The 21228-nt window shown below is 35.4% G+C and overlaps 1 protein-coding gene across 4 annotated transcripts in view; it reads left to right on the forward strand.

The window, feature by feature from the left end:
• Window positions 1–21228, forward strand: part of dennd1b (DENN/MADD domain containing 1B) — a 207361-nt gene that overhangs the window by 72111 nt on the left and 114022 nt on the right. For all 4 annotated transcript variants that reach the window (XM_087304383.1, XM_087304384.1, XM_087304385.1 and 1 more), the window contains 2 exons: window positions 19095–19144; window positions 20057–20176. In XM_087304383.1, coding sequence (XP_087160509.1) covers window positions 19095–19144; window positions 20057–20176 — 170 coding nt within the window. The remainder of the gene's footprint in view (window positions 1–19094; window positions 19145–20056; window positions 20177–21228) is intronic.

Below are 21228 nucleotides of genomic sequence, written 5' to 3' on the forward strand. Positions count from 1 at the left end.
TTAATATATTCATCGCAGAGCGGTTTGGAGAATCTATCCTCCTGCGTTTGCTTTCGAAATTAAGCAAAACCTTGTTGTTTGTACGTTGAATTAGTAGTCTGAATTTGATAGAGACCTGTGGGTGGGCTGTTTTGACTTTGAACCACCTAGTAACCATTTCAGAACATCCTGGAAACCACCATTGTGCTGAATCTCTGTATTAATTTAGAATGTTGGGAATTACTATTTTACACATTTGCGTCTTCATTCTGCTTTTCTGAAATGTTTTTTTTTGGACTATGAATGACCCGGCAACCATTTTAACACACCCTCAAAGCCTTCTAGCAACTATATAATATTAAATTGGTTTGGAATATTAGATGTTAAAACAACTTTACATGTTTTTCCTCGATTACGTTCTACTATTTCATCTCTATGGGAATTTTTAGGTATGAATAACGAAAAACTCGATTGACCGAAGTAATAGCCAATAACCAATATTTAAGCAGATAAATACAAATCATGATATGATTACTTATGAAGGGGGTCGCACACTGAATACGGCGCTTGGCGACATGCCGCGCCATGCATTTTAGAATTCTAAACATTGGTTTCTATCAGGGTACACACACTGGCGGCTATCCACAGCGCCCAGCTACGACTCAGGACTCTGTTCATATTTCTGCCGCGCCACAGAGCGCCATCTGAATAGTTTTATGTTAAATAACATTCGAATGTGCCCATCTGGTGTGGGATACTTGTCGAGACTGTGTCATGGCGCTGAGCAGTGCATCCGGTTTGCTACACCCTTAGGCCTGGTTGTGAAAAACAAAACAAGCAGTTTGTTTAGACAGTTTTTTTTTTATTGTAAAATCTTAGCTGAGGGTAATTTATTCACTTATCGTGTAATAACTGTACAATTAAAAATAAACATTTATTCATAATAATGAAACTATTCAAGAACATTTTATTTAATACAGAATCACATGGATGGGCTTTGACTTTAAACCACATAGCAACCATCCAAGAACACTCTCGAAACCACCTACAGTAGCAGCCACATAACAAATTATTGATTGAACAAAATTGCCTGAAAATTAGTTAAACAGAATTGAATCTTTATTATTTATTTGGAATTTTAGAAATTAAAATCGATTTTACATCATAAGAATTTGTAGATAGACCTTTTTTTTTGCTAATATCTTTGAAAACCATCTAGCAACCACATTATGTATTATTGATTGAATGAAATTGGCTGAAAAGTAGCTTAACTGGACTGAATCTTTATTATTAATTTAGTATTTTAGAAATTAAAATACATTTTATGTGATAAAGACTTGTAGGTAGACTTTTTTTTTTTTTACTTTGCAGCACCTGATATCTTTGAAAACCACCTAGCAACCACACAGTAGCTCATTGATTGAGCAAATCAGATTGAAGTCTAAAGAAGTCTGTATTAATTTAAAATATTAGATTTTCCTCATTTGCATACCACTATTTTTGTCTCTGGGGCCATTTTTTGTTTCATCAAAGCCCCTTCTCATGCATAGCACTGTAAACTTTGGTTTCCAGTGTCCACAGGCCTGGTGAAGTTGCTGTTGGAAGGCTTGCGGTGGTTAGAGTGGAGGTTGTGTATCCACACTGCCCCGTGTCTCGTCCCTGCGGTCCTGTCACGCACTTGTCAGTTCTTTAAGTGGGCAGAGGATCAATATATCACCTGCTACATTTCCTTAAGCAGTCTCACACAGACAGCGTGTTTGCGCAGGAAAGAAATAACCTCTGTGCCAGCACACCGAATATTAGCTTCTTACCACCTAAGGGTCAGCGCAAGAAGCCGCGAAAATGAAAAGGAAGACGAGGGCTAAAGAAGAGAAATCAACCACCTCCCGCTCCGCTCGGCTCGTTTCAAGTGAAAATGTAATGCCCTGTGTCAATTTGAAACTCTGGAAGAGCTACCCCTTTAGCACTTTGCCTTGGTCCAGGGGCGAAGTCGGCACTTATTAAAGGCGCGTAGTGCAGGGTCAAAAGCGGCAAGCCAGCAGCATACGATTAAAATGTAATGAAAGGATTCTCGGTTGGAGATTTGAGGGTCCAGAGAAGGCAGAAGATTATTTTATCCCCATTGATGTGCCGTTGCATCAGGCACCGGTGCTATTAGAGAAGATACGCTTTAAGCTATCGCACCTCAAAAGTGCCTGACCGAGTCATGGGTGAACATGGCCTTATCTGAGATCAGGTATTATTAATTTTGCGTCGGTTTGTGGTCTTGTTGGACATATGAAATAAAAATGATTTCAGAATTTATTTCTGATTTAAAGCTTTGAAATTGATTTCAAAGACTACCTATTTATAACTGGTGGAAGAGTTGCAGTGGTGGAAAAAAATACATTTACAAGAAGTAAAGCTGCATTTATGAGAAATAGTTGTAATTGTTTATGAGAAATTTATGAGAAAATTTATGTGAAATAATTATAACAACAAAGCAATTTTTATTTAGCACCTTTAAAACTTAATTCTCAAAATGTTTTACACTTAAAATATAGAAGGATAACAGAAAGTTTAGTTACCCAGAGGTTATTACAAAGTTATAACAAATTTTATTTGTGAGATAAGAAAGTTGACAGTTAACATTTTAAGATTTTACTGTTGATCTGAACATTTTTACCTCTATGATGATTCCTAAAGACATGTAGACAGTAGAATTTTAGCAAACAATTAACCAATTAATCATTGTGTTTTCCCTGATTACTTGATTAATTTGATTGAACTTTGAAATTAATAAATATTGAGTAATGTATATTTTAATTGGGGAAATAGAAACCATCATTACAGTACTATTTTTCTTAGTTTTCAGTAAATCAATTATCCGTTCAATTGAGGTTGATTTTTGGTCATTCTATGGATCACTCCCTTCCACACAGTTCTATCAATCACCACTTCTTTGAGTTTGAGCATGCTCATGTTGGTATCAGATTTGACAGTATCGAGTCAACAAGTTCTTGGGCGGCCTTTCCTCCTTTCCACTAACCATTCCCAGCATGACTGCCTTCCAAATGACTTGCTACACATGACATGGCCAAAATAGGAAAATTTGTGTTTAGTAATCTTGGCTTCCAGTTAGGTCTTTGGCTTGATGCACCCTAGCACTTCTTTGTTGGTAGATCTTGCTGTCCAAGGGATGCACAAAGTCTCTTCCAGCACCACAACTCGAAGTCGTCTATCTTTTTTCTGTCTGTCTTCTTGATCGTCCAGGTCTCACAGCTAAAGGTTGTTATGAGGAAGACGGTTTTGTCGACTTGCCTTGCTTTAGTTGCAGTGCTGTTATCCGAACTTTTCCAGATGACATTCATGCTCACCATTCCGTTAATCGTCTCTTGATTTCAGGTGTCGTGTCCTCATTTCGGTCAATTTTGGAACCAAGGGATATAAAGTCCTGTTCTGTCTCAATTTCTTCATTGTGTATCTTTATACTGCATCTTCCCTTCTCGAAAATCTTCATAACCTTCGTTTTACTTTTTTAAAATCAAAATATTTATAGTATTTTTCATTTTATTTAAATTTTTTGCAGATGCATTCTTAATTGCTGTTTTCTCTCTGCTGAAATTTTTGTTGTTTGTTTTGTTACTTAAGTGCACTTGAATTCGAAACAAACCATATTTATTTTAGTAAATCGCATTGCTAATTTTGTGATGAACAATTCATCTGTGGATGTTATTAAGAAAAAAAAAGTTTGCTTTTAATCTAATATTTAAATCTGAAAATGAACCTCCTGTTTGTTTACTTCCATGACCAATGCCCATTATTAAGATCCATCTCTTTTATGTGCACTTTTATGAATGAATGAATGATTTGGAAAAATTTTTGTGATTAAGTAGTTGCATGTTTCCTGCCTGTTTCTAGGATATTGGCTGTTTAAAAGATGTTTGGCTGTTTATTAGAACTTATAAACTACATGTTCTGCATGACCCTATTCTACATCCCTAATCCTTCCTAATAATTTTTCATAGTTAATGATTTGTCAATAGGAAAATTTTAATCTTAAAATACAGGGTGGCCATAACTTTTTCCGAATATCTCTGTGTGCAATAATCTAAATTGTGCAAAATAAATTGCATTAATATAATTACAGTTGTTGTTAACGGAGCAAAATAGTTTTAAAGTACTCTTATTTATGCATAATTTTTGCAGTCTTCCCAAATGGTGACTATTGTGCATAAAATAATGTTGCAATAATATAAAATGAAGTTCAGAAGTGGCTATATTTATGTATTAGGCTTTCCACTTTAGCACTTTCTTCTTCAGTAGGTGGGCTTGACCTTCAAGATATATGGAAATACCAGCTTAGTTTCCATTGAAGTACTATTGCTAACTGGAAGTATGATTAATGCAAACCGGTATAGTTTGATATAGAAAGTTCATTAAGCATATATCCAAATATACTAAATGTATTGTTTTTCAAAAAACAATTTTTTTTAAATCTGTAAAGATGGCTTGTAACAACCTAAATACAATTGGTACTGTGAGGCTATGTCAGTATATCAGAATGATGAAAGATAAATCTCGACTCACCTCAGCGTTTACCATTTCTTACCAGGGATTGCGACAAAGCTTTTCGGACATGGACAATTGAAGGCCCCACAGCATTGCAAGGACTATTTGATGGTCACATTTTTATGCCATTTGATCAGCTAGTAGAAAAATATCACATCCCATGGCAAGCTACCTACAATTAAGAGACTTTGTAAAGAGACACTAATTTGTTTATGAATCGGGAGACACCAGCTGTGAAGAGACAACTTTTTCTACATCGAAACAAAGCTATAAGGTTTTTTTTATGGAACTCTTTTTATGGACACAAAACAGCAGAAAGAAAAATAGAAAGATACAAATCAGGAGGGCTGATTTAGTCTCGCGCTACATAAGAAATACGACGATGGCTTTTTCTATTCTGTATAGGATGCTCTGATCCCGATATTTGGATTGGATATCGGTTCAATACAGCATATTTTTTGCTATATCGGGTATCGGCCAGCTGGTACCATTCCAAATCCGATCTTGCGCGTGTGCTATATTCAATCTAATTTATAAGCCAGCAAAAGCCATAATTTTAGCCTATTATAAGAAACTAGAAAGTTGTCATGTAGGCCTACTATATCCCAAATGTTCTGAAGCCATTCTACAGTCTAATGTAAAGCACAGAGGAATATTCAAGTGCTCAAATTCATGTTCACTTCAGCCCTTTCCTCCGCTGCGCCTGTCAATTATTCTCCATTCATTCACAATCAACTGCGTGTCGCACTTTTGACAACATGAAAAACTTTCTCCAAGACTATGTCTTCCTGTTAAAATAAATAATCAGTGGATGAATGCATTTACTTTTGCATTAAATGGGTTCATTGTGACCTGCAGCAAGGAGTTCATTGCTGTTTCTAAATCATGTTGCGCTGTGTCTGTTAGATCAGCAGATTGTATTTGCAACACTGAAGTACAGAGGGTTATTACTTGCTCTTCACACACAAAGTAGGCCTGCCTAAAATTGTAAATTAGAAAAGGCTCCATAATACATTGGACAGATTCTCAACGCACTCCTTTCTTCACTTTATGCTGCTAAGTTTTGAAAGTGTCCACAGATTCCGGAGGGCAGCGCGCTGCGTCTCAATTGATGCATCAGGCATTCATTCACGCAACGGTGTTGCTGTTGTCAAAGTAGTTGATTCAATTAATAAAATTTAAACTGACGGGGCAATTCTAGAAATATGGATTGTCATTAACAGAAAAGGGAATGTTTAATAAAAACTGGCCTCAGACTGCAGGAAAATATCAGGCTTTAAAGGCTGGTTATTTTTCAACGATTAGGGTCAAGTGGCAGCCTATTACAGGTTTTAAAGAAAAATCTTAATATTAAAAAGAGGAAACATAAGCTAGACCACAGCAGATCAATGTCATAACAAATGCTCAAATAATGTAGCCTGGCTTACAGCAAGCATCATGTTTTTAGTTAGATTGTGTGGTCTGTCATATACAGTAGGTCTATAGGTCTATTATTTGTGCTAAAGAAGACATATTATTTGAGTTTATCACCAGAAGTGTAGAAACTGTATTATGCTTAAAAAAATGGCACAGTATGTGGATCTGATCTGTATTGGTCGATACTCAAAATCTTTATTATCGGGATCAGATCAGTTCCAAAAAAATTGTAGCGGTATATCCCTAGTTCTGAATGAGAACATGGTTTCATATTGCAGATTAAAAAATGGATATCCCATAGAGTTTTTTGTCATCTGTGATAGGGTTGGGGCGATAGACAATGCCGTCGCCGATAGACAACACGATGCTGAACCGGCATCGCTGATCCTCCGCCCCTGCCGCCAACCCGCTCGTGAAAAATACACACTTAGACCCCGTTTACGCGAATACATCTTGGTTTTAAAATGGCATTTTAGAATGAATGATCCATATCCACACCGTGTTTCACCTACTGTAGCATTTCTGAACAGCCCTCCATCCGCTGAAAGCACGTGAAAATCACATGACCACACACAGACACACACTCACGCGCTCGTCTGTGCTCCAGAGAGCAGTGCACATCGGACAGTTTATCAAGGATGTACCTCTGGATCGCGTCTCACTATAGTTGTTAAACGTGATAGTTGATCAATCTTGTCTCTTTCTAACGACTCTTCTGTCTTTTGAATCTATCAGGTAACATGTCACAGTGTTAGTACACTGCTTCAACCTTTCACTTTCACGCTTGTACTTACAGTAGTAATTTAAGTGAAAACCCCAGATACTGTAGGTTGGTTTCTGTTGGTTGTGCACCTTTTTTATTGAACAAGTTTGTCAACACCATTATTACGAAACAGATCACTCTGCATATTCATGCCAGAGTCCCGCTGAAAAAGTTATTGACAGGTGCTAATTTGTGTTTAACTTATTTTTTAAATTTTATGTTTTGTTTATGGGTAAAACGAAGACCATGCTGGTCAGGTAGTTGAAATAGTAGGCTACAAATAATTAATTCATTATGAATTCATTAATTATTTATAAATAATGAATTCACCTCCGCCTATGACGACGATGCCATTGTCCATCGCAATGTTTTACATTAGACATTGTACGATCCCAAATTGGTCGACATCGCCCTGCCCTAATCAGTAAGCAACTGCATAGTGCCGTAAAACCATACCTTAGCATCTGCATAGCAGCCATGACCAACACTCTAACACCATGGCAGCAAGTTTGGAGCATCTTTCACATTTTTCTTCAAAAAAGTCTGAAACTCTATTTGTAGTCGTAGATGCATTTGATTTTGGAGCCAGTAGCGTTTTCGTCATAATAACCACAGGGCGCTGCATGTGTTATGGCCGCATTCTCTGACACCCAGAGAGAGAGAGGGATGTGCAGAAAGAAGAAGCAGGACTTAATTGGGGTTTGGGGGTACAGTGAACACTGACCTGTGGGGAGATTGGGTTTGAACCTGTCACTGGGATCTCGGTGCCGTCAGCATGGTGGCTCTGCCAGTCTCTGTCTCTCTCTCTCTGTCTTTCCTCAGACACACACACACACAATCACACACTTCTCCCCTGCTGGAGACAGTTCCATAGCGCCGTGTAGACCTGCTGGCTGGCAGAATTTTTAAAGAGCATGGAGGTTTAAAGACAGAAACCCCTGGGGAGGAATCCCACCAGCTTGGAGAGAGAGAAGGGGGAGTTTGCTGTCTCTCTCTCTCTATTCCTGTCTCTCTTTCTCTCTTACTTTATCTCTCTTTTCTCCCCTATCCTATCTTCGTCTGCCTGCCTGTCTATACCTCTCAGTTCTCATGCTTTCACTCCTTCTTTCTCTCGTTTTCTTTCTCTCCACATATCCCTCCCCCCTCCCACACCTTCATCCCAGTATTGACAGAATGAAGAAATGCATTTCACTCGCTCATCCGGAGCACCGCTTAGTTCCCGCTCACAACATCTTTCTCTCTCCCTTTTCTTTTTCCTCTCTTTTTCTCCCCCCCCATTCCTGTCTTGCTGTTCCCATCTAAATATTCAACTCTAACATTCACGTCACCTAGTAACATTGGCTACGTTCATGCTGCAGCTGAATGTGGCCCATGTCTGTTTTTTTTTTTTCAGCCTCACAGATGTGACACAGATATGTTTTATATAGAGGCATATTTCGGAGTTTAAAATGAAAAGTTAATACAAGAAATACTTTCACTATTTTGTGAAATAGCTGCAGTTAATGGAAATAATTTTCCAGCACGTTTATATTCACCGTTCCTTGGTGTTGGGATGAACAATGCCCATTATTAAAACTTTCATGTACACTTAATTGCATCCTATTGATGAATTCAAGGAATGAGTGAACGATGGAATGACTTTGGTAACACTTTAGTCTATCAATTCTCAATATTAAATAGTGGCTTATTAGCTGTCTATTATTAAGATATTGGCTGTTTACTACTCATAAACAACATGTTCTGCATGATCATATTCTACATCCTTAATACCATATCTACCTTAATAACTATTAATTAACTAAAATTACAAGGATATTGAACTTAAAGTCATGGTTATTGGTAGACCGGTTACAATAATCAATATATCAACTTATCGCACAACACATGGTCATAACCTGATTAATTTTTGGTGATTGCAAAATATAACGGCCATACATAAAAATCAATTCTAGCAACATTTTAGTTGATTGTGCAACATTTCTATCGCTGTCAGTATGGTTAAAAACACAGTAGTTTTTACTATATTTTTATAGTAGTTTTATACATATTTTGATGTGGCTGACAACTGAAAATAGATCTAGTAGCAGATATCGCAGCTTCTGTTACGTTTTTACCTTCCACATTTTATTATTATTTATCTAGGATATGTGTTTTCACATTCTGATTCCAATGTCTGAATAATAAATTGTTAAAATGACTATTTTTAATGAAATATTTTTAAGAATAAAATATTATGTGTTCTTTGAAAGAGTGTACTTGCATTGTTGTAGTATTATGTTGTCATTCTTTCTGGCAATATATCATCAGTGGCATAAAATAACAATTTTATTGTGTATTGCAGTATATTTGTGTGCATTATATTGTAGAACTAAAAAAAATAGATATCATGACAGGCCTAGTTAATGGCTTGTTAATAGATAAAGTTGTTTAATAAATTGTACCTTAAAATTAAGAGTGACTTTGAAAAACTTTTTTAAAATAACTTCGTGAACAACTTAGTGAATAACCTAATTTAAATAACTAGTAAAACTAATGGCAAATAGTTTCGATTTTGCAAAAATGTGCATTGGGAGAGATGCATTTATTGTTAATAGAGCAAAAAAATTGAAATGCTCAGTTATGCAACATCGTTGCAGTCACCTCAAACAGTCCCCGTTGTGCAAAGATAAAGTTGTAATATAGTAAATTGAACTTAAGAAATAGCTACAGTCATATTTTCTAATGAAAAATAGTTGCACTACACTGTAAAATATATTAATTATTATGAATTAGTCATTGTAACTTAAACTAAGTTAATCATGTTCTAACAAAATGATGTAAAGTAAGTTACACAAGCTGTTTTTAGTCAGATTAACATAATATAAGTTTAATAGACTCATACAGTTAATTTGATTCAGCTTAAAAATTTAAGGCAACCACATTTTTAGTGTAGGAAACATATTTGTTTGTTCTTTCATTTTATGTTTACCCTAAAATTAATTAGAGCTTTGTAATTAATTAAAGGCAATTTTTCATGCATATTTTGTTAGTAAAGGTATTTTAATTTAACTCTAGCACATGCTTTCAGATGGAGCAGCAATTACTACACAGAATAATAGTACACTGACAAGCTGCACAAACTTTGAAAACGATTTAATGGCGCGATAATGAAATCAAGATAATTGTTCTGTGGTAATGACAGACGTTATCTGTAAACTACGGGTATTAAATGCTACAAGTAAAAATACCGTTTAACAACATGTTTTTACTCCAAACTTACTTCAAAACTTCAGTCAAGTGTTTGAAATAAATTCTTCTGTAAGATGATTCTATTGTATTGTGGTTATTAGACACATTGACTGAATGAAAACAGTCAAATATTCTCTTTATAATGCAGAGCTATATTTCTGGATCTCTTTATGTTTGGCGTTTCCACAAAAGAGCGCCCTCTGACTTGTGCAGGAGATTTACTACTGAACACAGACCCGTGTTTCCTTCATAATATGTACATGACAATCGCAGGTGCTGTAGCATTCACTGCATTTGCGTAATACAATCTGATTAATCAGCCAGCCTTTAAACGAATATGTCATACTGATTAATCAGGAGGGCCTGATCAAACAGTATTACTATTCTGTCTTCATGAAAATATCTCATTTAGCCAATTTCATGGCACCTGTCCACACGACATGGGTATTTTTAAAACCACACTTTTTATTCCTATGTGGATTGGATGTTTGTCCACACAAAAAATGTAGTGTCAGGTTATAGGGTTGCACTGTTCTATAGTAGTATCACAACTATTTTCTTTATTATTAGAGTTATGAATTACACCAAGGGTCACCAATCTCGGTCCTGGAGGGCCAGTGTCCCTGCAGGGTTTAGCTCCAACTTGCCTCAACACACCTGCCTGGATGTTTCAAGTATGCCTAGTAAGACCTTGATTAGCTCATTCAGGTGTGTTTGATTAGGGTTGGAGCTAAAATCTGCAGGACACCAGCCCTCCAGGAACAAGTTTGTTGACCCCTGAATTACAGTATCGCGATGCTACTTGGTATCGTGATACTTTAGCTGGTAATAGTATCGTAAGATTAATTAATAGTATCACAACAACTTTATCAGGTCACTGAAACCGCAACTTGCTGAAAACTCAGGGCAAAGAAATTCCAAAACTCTGGGAACAGTGTGGTCATGTTTGGTAACCTTAGTTTTAGCTTCATGACGTCAACGTGCGCACTATTTTCACATCTCTGATTGGACAACATGGCTGCGTATACTCTAACACAGAAGATGTGAATGAGGCAAATTCTGCACGTTCCCGGCAAATGAATTGCATATTTTGCATTGTTCAACCGTGAGATGGTAATCTGCTTCTGTACCACATTTGCATTGACTTGAATGCAATTTACTCGTGTATTTACTTAATTCCCCGTTTGATGTAAACTGAGTATAAAAGTTTTCCCCTCTTTGATTGGCCAACATGGCTGAGTTCACTCTAAACACAGAAGATGGAAAAGAAGCAATTTCTGCGCATTCACGGCAAATTAATTGCCTATTTTACATTGTTTAACCGTAGGATGGTAATCAGCCTCTTTCTCATGTTTACATTGACTTGAAATGCAATTTACTCGTGAAGTATACTTAATTCCCTGTTTGATGTAAACTGAGTATAAAAGTGTCAATATCGTCACCAGGTGGCTCGTGTATGTGTGGGCATGGCCTTAGAATCAAATTTAATAAATAAGTTTTAAAAATTGGGTATTCGTCACTTATATATACTTTTATATTCATCCTTATGTATTCCTTTTTCATATCATCTTGTGCTTGACACTGTGATTACATCTGGGTTATGATTTGTTTCTGATCTTGCACCCACACTATCAGAATCCCCCAGTTTGACTTGCAGTGTGAACGTCGTCATTATGCAGAATCCGAGCATAGCAGCACATCCCCTGATATCTGCTTCTGCCGCTGATGCCAGTGCTGGATCTTCTGCTCCCATCCAGCCCAGGAGAAGCTCCCTTCCTCTGTAGGGAGTTCAGAGAGGGAGCGGTAGTGTCTCCCGGTAGCGTGGGGCGGTAATAAATGCTGCCAGCAGAGGAGAGAAAGAGAGAGATAGTGATAGAGGAGAAGCTGTGATTGCAGGCCTCCGCAGTGGGACCAGGGGGGAATGGAGACTGCTGTCTCATTGAGTGATATCCCTGTCTCAACAGTAAATAAATAATGCAGCCTGCAGAGTTCACCCTGCCTCCTCCAGTGAGTTGTAAATGCATTAGCTGTTTTATATTCTTTTGTCTTGGGAAAATGGTTGGGAGGGAGGTAGGGAGAGAGGGGGAAAAACAGTACAAGCAAACAACAGGAACGATACCAACTCGCGTTACACCTCTTTACATGATCCGACTTTCCTCCCTGAGCACGCTTTGGTATAGTCCCCTGATCACCTGGATGAATAGTAATAAAACGGAAAGAGGAAAAAAGAAGTGTGTAGTGCACATGCGTGCCGAGACTTGGATCTCCTGAAAGCTGGAGGAGAATGTTTCTCTTGGATGTTGGAAGCAGAGTTGCACCAGACGAAATTTACCATTGAATTTAAATCCATTCATATCCATTGAAACTAGTTCAAATAAAAGTATTTGTGATATTTTAGCCACGTCTTTTGCCCCCAAAAATCTTTTAGATGACTAGGGATAAGTAATAATAAAATAAAATAAATAATAATGATAAATAATAATAATAATAATAAAAAACCAAAGTGCTACAATTACAGAGAAATCAAACATTCAATAAAATACAAATATACATAAAACAGTCTAAAATATAAACGCATTAGAATAATCAAGAATCCAAAAAATGCAGTCTTAAAAATAAGAGTTTTTACCATCTTCTCTTTTTAATGTTATTACTACTTTTATCGAGACCACTTATCGGTTCGGTACTTTAACAGTTTTCTTATTGATACTTTTTGTAGTGTCTTTTTTAATGAAAAAACAAAAAAATAAAAAATAAACAGAATTAACAACACTTTATTTTATTACTACGTTTTAATGTAAATTAAAACAGTTAAATGAGAGAATTTTTATGATTTTTCATTAACGTATTTACATAAATGAGTTGACGAAGTTTTGGGAGTTAACTGTGTTTTTAATACAGCTTTGGAGCATCTTGCAATTTAAAAATAATCTGTTTTTTATAATTTCTTTTATTATAAAGGCTATTCATTGGCTATACTTTTAAATACAGCTGATTTCAAAGCATTTTTAATGTTTAAGATTTATTTAAGCTACTTCAGAAAAGAATATTGTTTTTATTGTAACCAAATGTGTGGGTTTATTTAACTAATAATATACTAATTGCTCGCGTTTCTGCTTATACAAGAAAACAGCTTGTTGAGTTTGTTGTGACGGACATTGTCGCTGTCCACTCAGGAAATACAACAGGTTTGGTTCACTCCGCAAGCTTACGAGCTGTGCGCTTAGCGCGAGACTCTACAGACTTTGCGCACCAAGAGTTAAGTGATGCTCCCGTACTTTAGATAGCCCCCTGAGGGCTGGCTGCAGTACAAATCATAAAGCCTGCCTTCCCCATGTTAACCAATGAGACTTGAGCCCAAATAAAAAAGTGAATTACACTTGCAATAAAATTTCCTGAAAGATGGTTTTGGTCAATTGAGGCACTGGTTATCATGCTGATATAGGTTCAGTTGTTCATTTTAGTAAACAGTATGTTTTTAGCCAGTAATTTAATGCTATAAAAACGAGGCATGTCATCGTGATTGAGAGTTGTGATTGACAGTTTCTCTAAGCAGACCGGCGGTGCTTCAGGAGGAGATTGAAGTACCAATGTTCGCTTTCTGAGTTATTTTACCATGATGGAATGAGTTGTTGGGCCATAAACTATACTGTCTGACATACAGGATCTAGTGGAACACTGTTCATTCGGTTAAATGTGGGCTTTTGTTTGCTGATACATGCCGAACGTCATGTCAGAGAAAACAAGTGATCGTTATCTAGCAGTAATTCCTTTTGTGGGTCTGAAATAATAATTAGGAAGACCAAACTAATGTTAGCTGACCTCCACATAGATCTCCTGTAACCTTATTCAAACTTGGTTTACAGGACGCCTCTGATATTTTGAGTTTTTGCATGTTATTGAGTTAATCTATTGAATTTGCGGTTTTAAACATATTAAACATTCTAGAAAAAGAGATTCTTATATAAAAAGAGAACTGTAAATGTTCTGTATTATTTATTTACATCATTCTGCGTTGGGTTTTTATTTTAAAACACCTAATAAATCTTAAAATTAATGTAAATTCCTCTTTGCCAGATATTAAGGCATCGAATAAATCAAATGAAAATGGAGGAAAAAAATAATAATAAACAATATACAAGCGATGTTCCAGCAGCTGATGGACGTCAGTTGATGTATTACTGCTAAGTTTTTTGTACAAATTGATAAGGATTATTTTCTATAGTGTTGGGATGTGCAAATATCCTGTTGATATTTAGAAATACTGCGGTATCTTTTGCTAATATAAATGCTAATTAAAATTAAAAAATTTTGTAAAAATGTATGTTTTGTTTATATGTAATTGCTCATATTTTACAAATGGTCTTTATTATCTTCATAGGGGAGAAATAACAACAACTTGTTATGAGAGAAATATTTTTTGTTCTCACCATAGCTTAGTCTAACTCGTTTATTTTGCAGTCCAACATATTTAGTTTTAATTAAACTATTAAAAAGAGCTTACATCACACAGTTTTTTAATAAATCGTATATTATTGCATGCTTATAATTTTTTAGCGAGCCTTTATCATAGTGCAGATGCGGGCAGTCAAATGAGTAGTTTGGCGTGGTTGATTTGACGAACAAGCGTTTGGTTGAAAGCTTGATTTTGCGGCTCCACCTCTGGTAGTCCTTCTGCGCATGCCCAGGCATATTTAGCGGATGTCTTGCAACAGTTTGTGCTTGTCATAAGGCGTTTTGCATTCAAAGCTTCTAATGGGAAAAGGCGCTGTGGCGTCATCCATATTTTTTCAGACATTGGCGCGCTCACAACCGAGAACTGTAAAGGTTTTTATACATGACGCTCTTGCCTGAAACACAAGCATTTCTCATGTGAGATGAACATCAAAAATTGCAAATTAGAAAAGGTTGCTCAGTTAAATGATGCTACTGTAAGTAATGTTCACTCAGCAATAATAACAGAACCGTAAACGTCAGTTCTTAACGATATTTCGGTCTTTTATAATGTAGCACTGTTACCGATAAAGTACCGAGTACCCTACACTCTCAGAAATAAAGGTACAGCATCTGTCACTGAGGCAGTACCTTTTCAAAAGATACATATTTATACCCACATTGGTACCTCAAAGGGACATATTAGTACCCCAATGTACCAAAAAGTACCATTATGGACCCTTCAGGTACAATTTTGTTCCTTTCGAAAAGGAACTGCCCCAGTGACTTTATTTAAATACCTTTAAATACCTTTATTTACAGAAGACCTTCAGAAGAAGTTCACTCCTAAAATGGAGGTTTTGGCATCATGTACTCCATGCAATTTCTGCAAAAGACAAAGTTTTTTGTTTTGTGTGTGCAAGTTTAAGTCAGTTGGGTCCAATATTATGGTTTTCATTTAATGATCAAAAGTATTTTTACTCCGTCATATTGACACTCTTTTCATTATCCCCAAAAGGCAGATGTTTCAGTAGTCTTAATTATGCCTTTTCTTGGTCTCATTGAATTCTTTAAACTGTTTTCACCATGCACAGAATTAGAAACGCATAAACTGCGCATGTTGTTACACAAACTGCCTGTCGTCTAGTCCGAACGTGATTTCCACTGTGAATTCTGTTGCTCGTTTCTGTCAAGCGGCTCTGATTGACAGCAGGGACCAGTGTTGACTGGCGTCAAGCAGGCCAGCGTTGGACCAGCGACAACTTCTGCATCTGCGAAGGAGACAATTTTATTTGCGTAGCATCCGTTTGCATACGCTTCTGCAAAAGCGTGGCACAGCTTGGCATAAACACTTGGGGGAAGCGCCTATAGGAGTTAATGATAGTAGCAGTCACATACGGCAGCATCAGGCTTGTGTGCGCGTGACAGCTTTACTGCCGTACAGTCATCCGCCGCGCCACGACACGGCGAGGATGTTTCTGCCGCTGCCAACGTTCCTCTCTCGCCTGCCAGAGCCTTCAATCTCCTCGCCGCTCTCTGTATCACATACTAACTCTCTCACTCTGTCTTCCCCCATCAGCACCACCGCCTCCCACCGAGAAAAACAGCAACCAGTCATCATCCGCGCCTGCATATATACGCAAATAAAAACAGACACCCTCGCTGCACAACGCGCACACACACACACACATGCACACTGAAAGATTAATTTTGTTTTAAAGCGCAGGTATGGATGTGCAAGCTGCATTTGAGCTACCCAGCTGCTGTTCTTTTTGAATGTTCGCAGCTTGTTGTACTTTGAACAAGGGATCACTGGCAGTTCCCCATGGCTAGTCTACAGTGCAGGACTGGCCAGACGTGGCTAACCCATATGGCCATGGAAATCCATATGCTGCTGGTGCTAGGACTCTCCCTTTGGGGCTGTGCAGTAAGGTAAAGCCCCAAAGGCTGGGCCTCCTTTCGCCAACACACACCCCCCGACTCACACACACACACACACTCCCAATCTTTCTTCCACTAAACCCCTGGTGCTACTCAGCCATTGTCCCAACAATCTGCTGTCACCTCCGTCGTCCCCACATCACAAGCGAAACGATCAATGAGCTAATGGCCGCTAATTATTTTAGCCTCTGATCACCCTCCCCTCTACATCAGCTTGGTGGAGTTTCCCTTTAAATTCATTGGTTTGCACATTCATTTGCCATCCACTGTTCTGCTTAACAGGTAGTTCTTTGGAACTGCTTTACGCATTTTGCCTCACAAGCCAAAGCCATGCAGAAGGTGTACTTTACACTAATCAGTTCGACTTGTGATTTGAAAACAACTGTGTAGTCTTTATCTCTGTGTTGTAGACATGTAAAGTTTTTGCTATTTTTATTTTGGCAGGATACAGTATGCAGCCATTTTTATATATATAAAAAAAAATAAATAAATAAATATATATATATATATATATATATATATATATATATATATATATATATATATATATATATATATATATGTATGTATGTATGTATGTATGTATATATATATATATATATATATATATATATATATGTATGTATATATATATATATATATATATATATATATATATATATATATATATATATATATGTATATATATGTATATATATGTATATATATATATATATATATATATATATATATATATATATATATATATATATATATGTATATATATATATATATGTATATATATATATATATATATATATATATATATATATATATAAATATATATATGTATGTATATATATGTATATATATATATATATGTATATATATATATATATATATATATATATATATATGTATGTATATATATGTATATATATATATATGTATGTATATATATATATATATATATATATATATATATATATATATATATATATATATATATATATATATATATATATATATACATACATACATACATACATACATACATATATATATATATATATATGTATGTATGTATGTATGTATGTATGTATGTATGTATATATATATTGTATATATATATATTGTATATATATATATATATATGTATATATATATATATATATATATATATATATATATATATATGTAGTTTCAGAAGATATTTGAATAGCACTATTTGACTGGTTGACGGAGTCAAACAGTATTCGAGTACAGACATTAAACAGTATCAATGCTCTCTTACTTTTTTATCTTGTTTCTAGTCTAAATATATAGAATAGACCAAGTAAAAATATTGGTTGGCTTTATCTGTTAGAAGGAATAAGTGAAAATCAAGAGATTTTGCTTGTTTTGAAGAAATTATCTGCCAGTGGGGTAAATGATATATATATATATATGTAATTTTTTTATGTGAAATGTAGATATTTGGACTAGAGACAAGATAAAAATTCTAAAAAAGATTAAAAAAAAATTTGTTGCATAAATCATATAAAATTCATATAAATACAGTTATTAATAACAATTCTATACCTCCTGGTCAATTATAATTCAGACTGGACATTGCATATTTTTGCGATTGTGACTATTGCGATGCCCACATTGCGATATCAATGCTGAAATTATATATTGTGCAGCCCTAATTAATATACACAGTTGAAGTCAGAATTATTAGCCATCTTTGAATTTTTTTGTCTTTTTTTAAATATTTCCAAAATGATGTTTAACAAAGCAAGGAAATTTTCACAGTATGTCTGATAATATTTTTTCAGCCAATTAGTAATGATAAAAACATTATTCACATTGATTAACAACTCTGGTTACCACAGTTTATGAGATAAACAGATGATACAGACAAAACAAGTTGGGTGAAAAATTCCTTTAAGCTTATATTAGAATAATATCTGGCAACCATAACATCACAGAGACTTGGATTTATACTTTTTAAACTTTTTTTGACTAAATACACAACACACACCTAAAACACAAAAAAAATTGGGCGGAAATTCCATTAAGCTTATATTAGAATAATATCTGGCAACCATAACATCACAGAGACTTGAATTTAGGCTTTTTAAACTTTTTTTTTTCCACTAAACGCACAACACACACTTAAATACACAAAACAAAATGGGTAAAAATTCTTTTAAGCTTATATCAGAATTATATCTGGCAACCATAACATCACGGAGACATGAATTTAGACTTTTTAACTTTTTAAATTTTTTTTTACTAAATGCACAACAAAATTGGCGAAAATTCCTTTAAGCTTATATCAGAATAAAATCTGGCAACCACAACATATGACAGGCATGGATTTGTTGGTACTAATTTTTCATTATTCCCTAGAACTAATGGTGTTTAAGAATATTGTGGCTGAAGTTTTCAAAATGATGTAAACAGTAAAGGACGGCCGCTCCAAACGTAGAAACAAATAGTCAGACTTTGAAGATTACCATTTTCTTCACTGGATTAACTTCAGCATGGATTAAGTGTTCACCTAAAGAATAACAATGTGTGCTAGCAACATAAACATTCACAATTTTTTGCCTTCACATCGACACTCTTTAGGCACTCAATACATGTTAGCAACCTCATAGAAACACCCTAGCAACATGTCATCTGTTCATCACATAATCCTCTTGTCATGTCATCTTCAAGTCATTAATTAAGCCTTATCCCTTGAATGGTCTGTAATGTGTGTGTGTTTGTGTGTGTCTCACTCTTTCTCTCCCCCTCTCTCATTTCTTTTCAGGAGGTCCTGCAGACAGTGCCTAAGTTCTGCTTCCCATTTGACGTGGAAAGGTAGGACATCCCTCTCGCTTCCCAGCAAATAAGCCAATCGATGTGTGAATTGGGAAAGATGAGGATGTTTGTTTATACAACACGCATTCACACATGCTCAAGAGGCTGTCGCAAATGACTCACAGGGTGGAGCCACACACCTCCGTACTTCTGTTCCTAATGTCAGACCCTTCATTTAAACGCTGCCGGAATAAACGAAACCTTCATCCAACCAGGAAACAATGCCTGTTCTGACCGAAGGACGCAATAATATTCTCACAGACAGCCTGTGTGTGTTTGTGCGTGCCTTGTATTTCTTACATTCCTAATGTCCAATGTCCACTAATGCAACAGTATCAGTACATTTAGACCTTGTGAAGATGTTTTATTTTCTACTTATTGGTATTATGAGGAAAACGGCTCATAAATCACACAGAATTGAGTATTTTGGTCAATGAAAGCATGCAGATTGTTTACTGGGTTGGGTTTATGGGGGTAGAATATTCAGTTTGTACAGTATGAAGATCATTGTGTCTATATGGGAAAGTCCACATAAAGGTGTGTGTTTGCTTGTGGAAATGAAAAATGGAAAGTGCTGTTGTATAGTTTATGTGCAGTGTTACAAGTTCATTGCCGTTTTGCTGAAGCCGTTTTGCTGAAGCCTTATTGCTGCCATCTAGTGGAGATCTAAGACTCTCTCCTGTCACTTTTAGCTGTTAGAGGCTACAAAATGTATCTTTCTGCTTTCAAATGGGTGTGAAATTAGATTAAGATGATCCTTTTTAATATTTAAGTCAGTTATGATTGTGGATTATAAGATTTAGTTGGTGTTGTTTACAGTGTTTGGATCATATATCCTTGAAGTAGTGTGTGTGTGATTTATACATTTGTAAATGATGTGTGCTTTTTGTGTGTTTGTTTGGTGGCCTGCAGAGTTTCTCCGACTCAGGTGGGCCAGAACTTCACGTTTGTGCTCACAGACATTGAAAGCAAGCAGAGGTTTGGGTTCTGTCGGCTAACGTCCGGCTGCAAGCTCTGCATCTGCTTGCTCAGGTAAGAGAAATGAGAACATGACCGATTTGTTTTATCCTCAATCATTCGTTCAGTCTTTAAACATTCATTTGTTATTAGTTAGATTTTCTTTTTAGAATTTTGACAGTTTGCATCATGAAATCAGTGTATATGATGACAGATTTGAACATAGTATAATAAAGATTCATTGCGTGATCAATTGGTTCATGAAACTATATTTTTTGAAAACAAGTAACAGTTAAACCCCCTAAATTATTATTCCCCCTGTTATTTTTTCCCCAACTTCTGTTTAACGGAGAGATTTTTCTCACATTTTCAACACATTTCTAAACATAATAGTTTTGATAACTCATCTCTTATTACTGATTTATTTTATCTTTGCCATGATGACAGTAAATAATATTTGACAAGATATTTTTTCAAGACTTCTATACTGCTTAATGTGACATTTATTGGCTTAACTAGGTTAATTGGGTTAACTAAGCAGGTTAGAGTAATTAAGCAAGTTATTGTATCACGATAGTTTATTCTGTAGAATATCGAATAAAAATATAGCTTAAAGGGGCTAATAATTTTGACCTTAAAATGTTTTTTAAAAATTAAAAACCTGTTTCTAGCCAAAATAAAACAAATAAGACTTTATCTAGAAGAAAAAATATTATCAGACACACTGTGAAAATTTCTTTGCTCAATTAAGCATCATTTGGGAAATATAAAAAAAAATCAAAGAGGGTTTAATTATTCTGACCTCAACTGTTTATGGATTTATACTATTTTATGAAAACAGATTTCAAAAGAATTCTAGAATTGAAAGAATGCACTTTCCAGCTCATAGCTTAAGTTACTTAAATTGTTTTTCTAATGAGCATTAAAATCAGTCATATTTCTGTTGGATACAAACATAGAGATTTCACCATTATAATAAAATTTGTTTTTTAAATATGTTTTTGTGTGATTGGTTAATTAAAGAGGCATTTCTTGAGAAATATTATGTCTAACTTGTTGTTTTAAGTAGGCATAATTAGGCAAGTTATTGTATAACGATGATTTGATCTGTAGACTAACGAAAAAAA

The sequence above is a fragment of the Danio rerio genome, chromosome 22, assembly GCF_052040795.2.
Source record: "Danio rerio strain M-AB ecotype USA chromosome 22, GRCz13ab, whole genome shotgun sequence".
Taxonomy (NCBI): domain Eukaryota; kingdom Metazoa; phylum Chordata; class Actinopteri; order Cypriniformes; family Danionidae; genus Danio; species Danio rerio.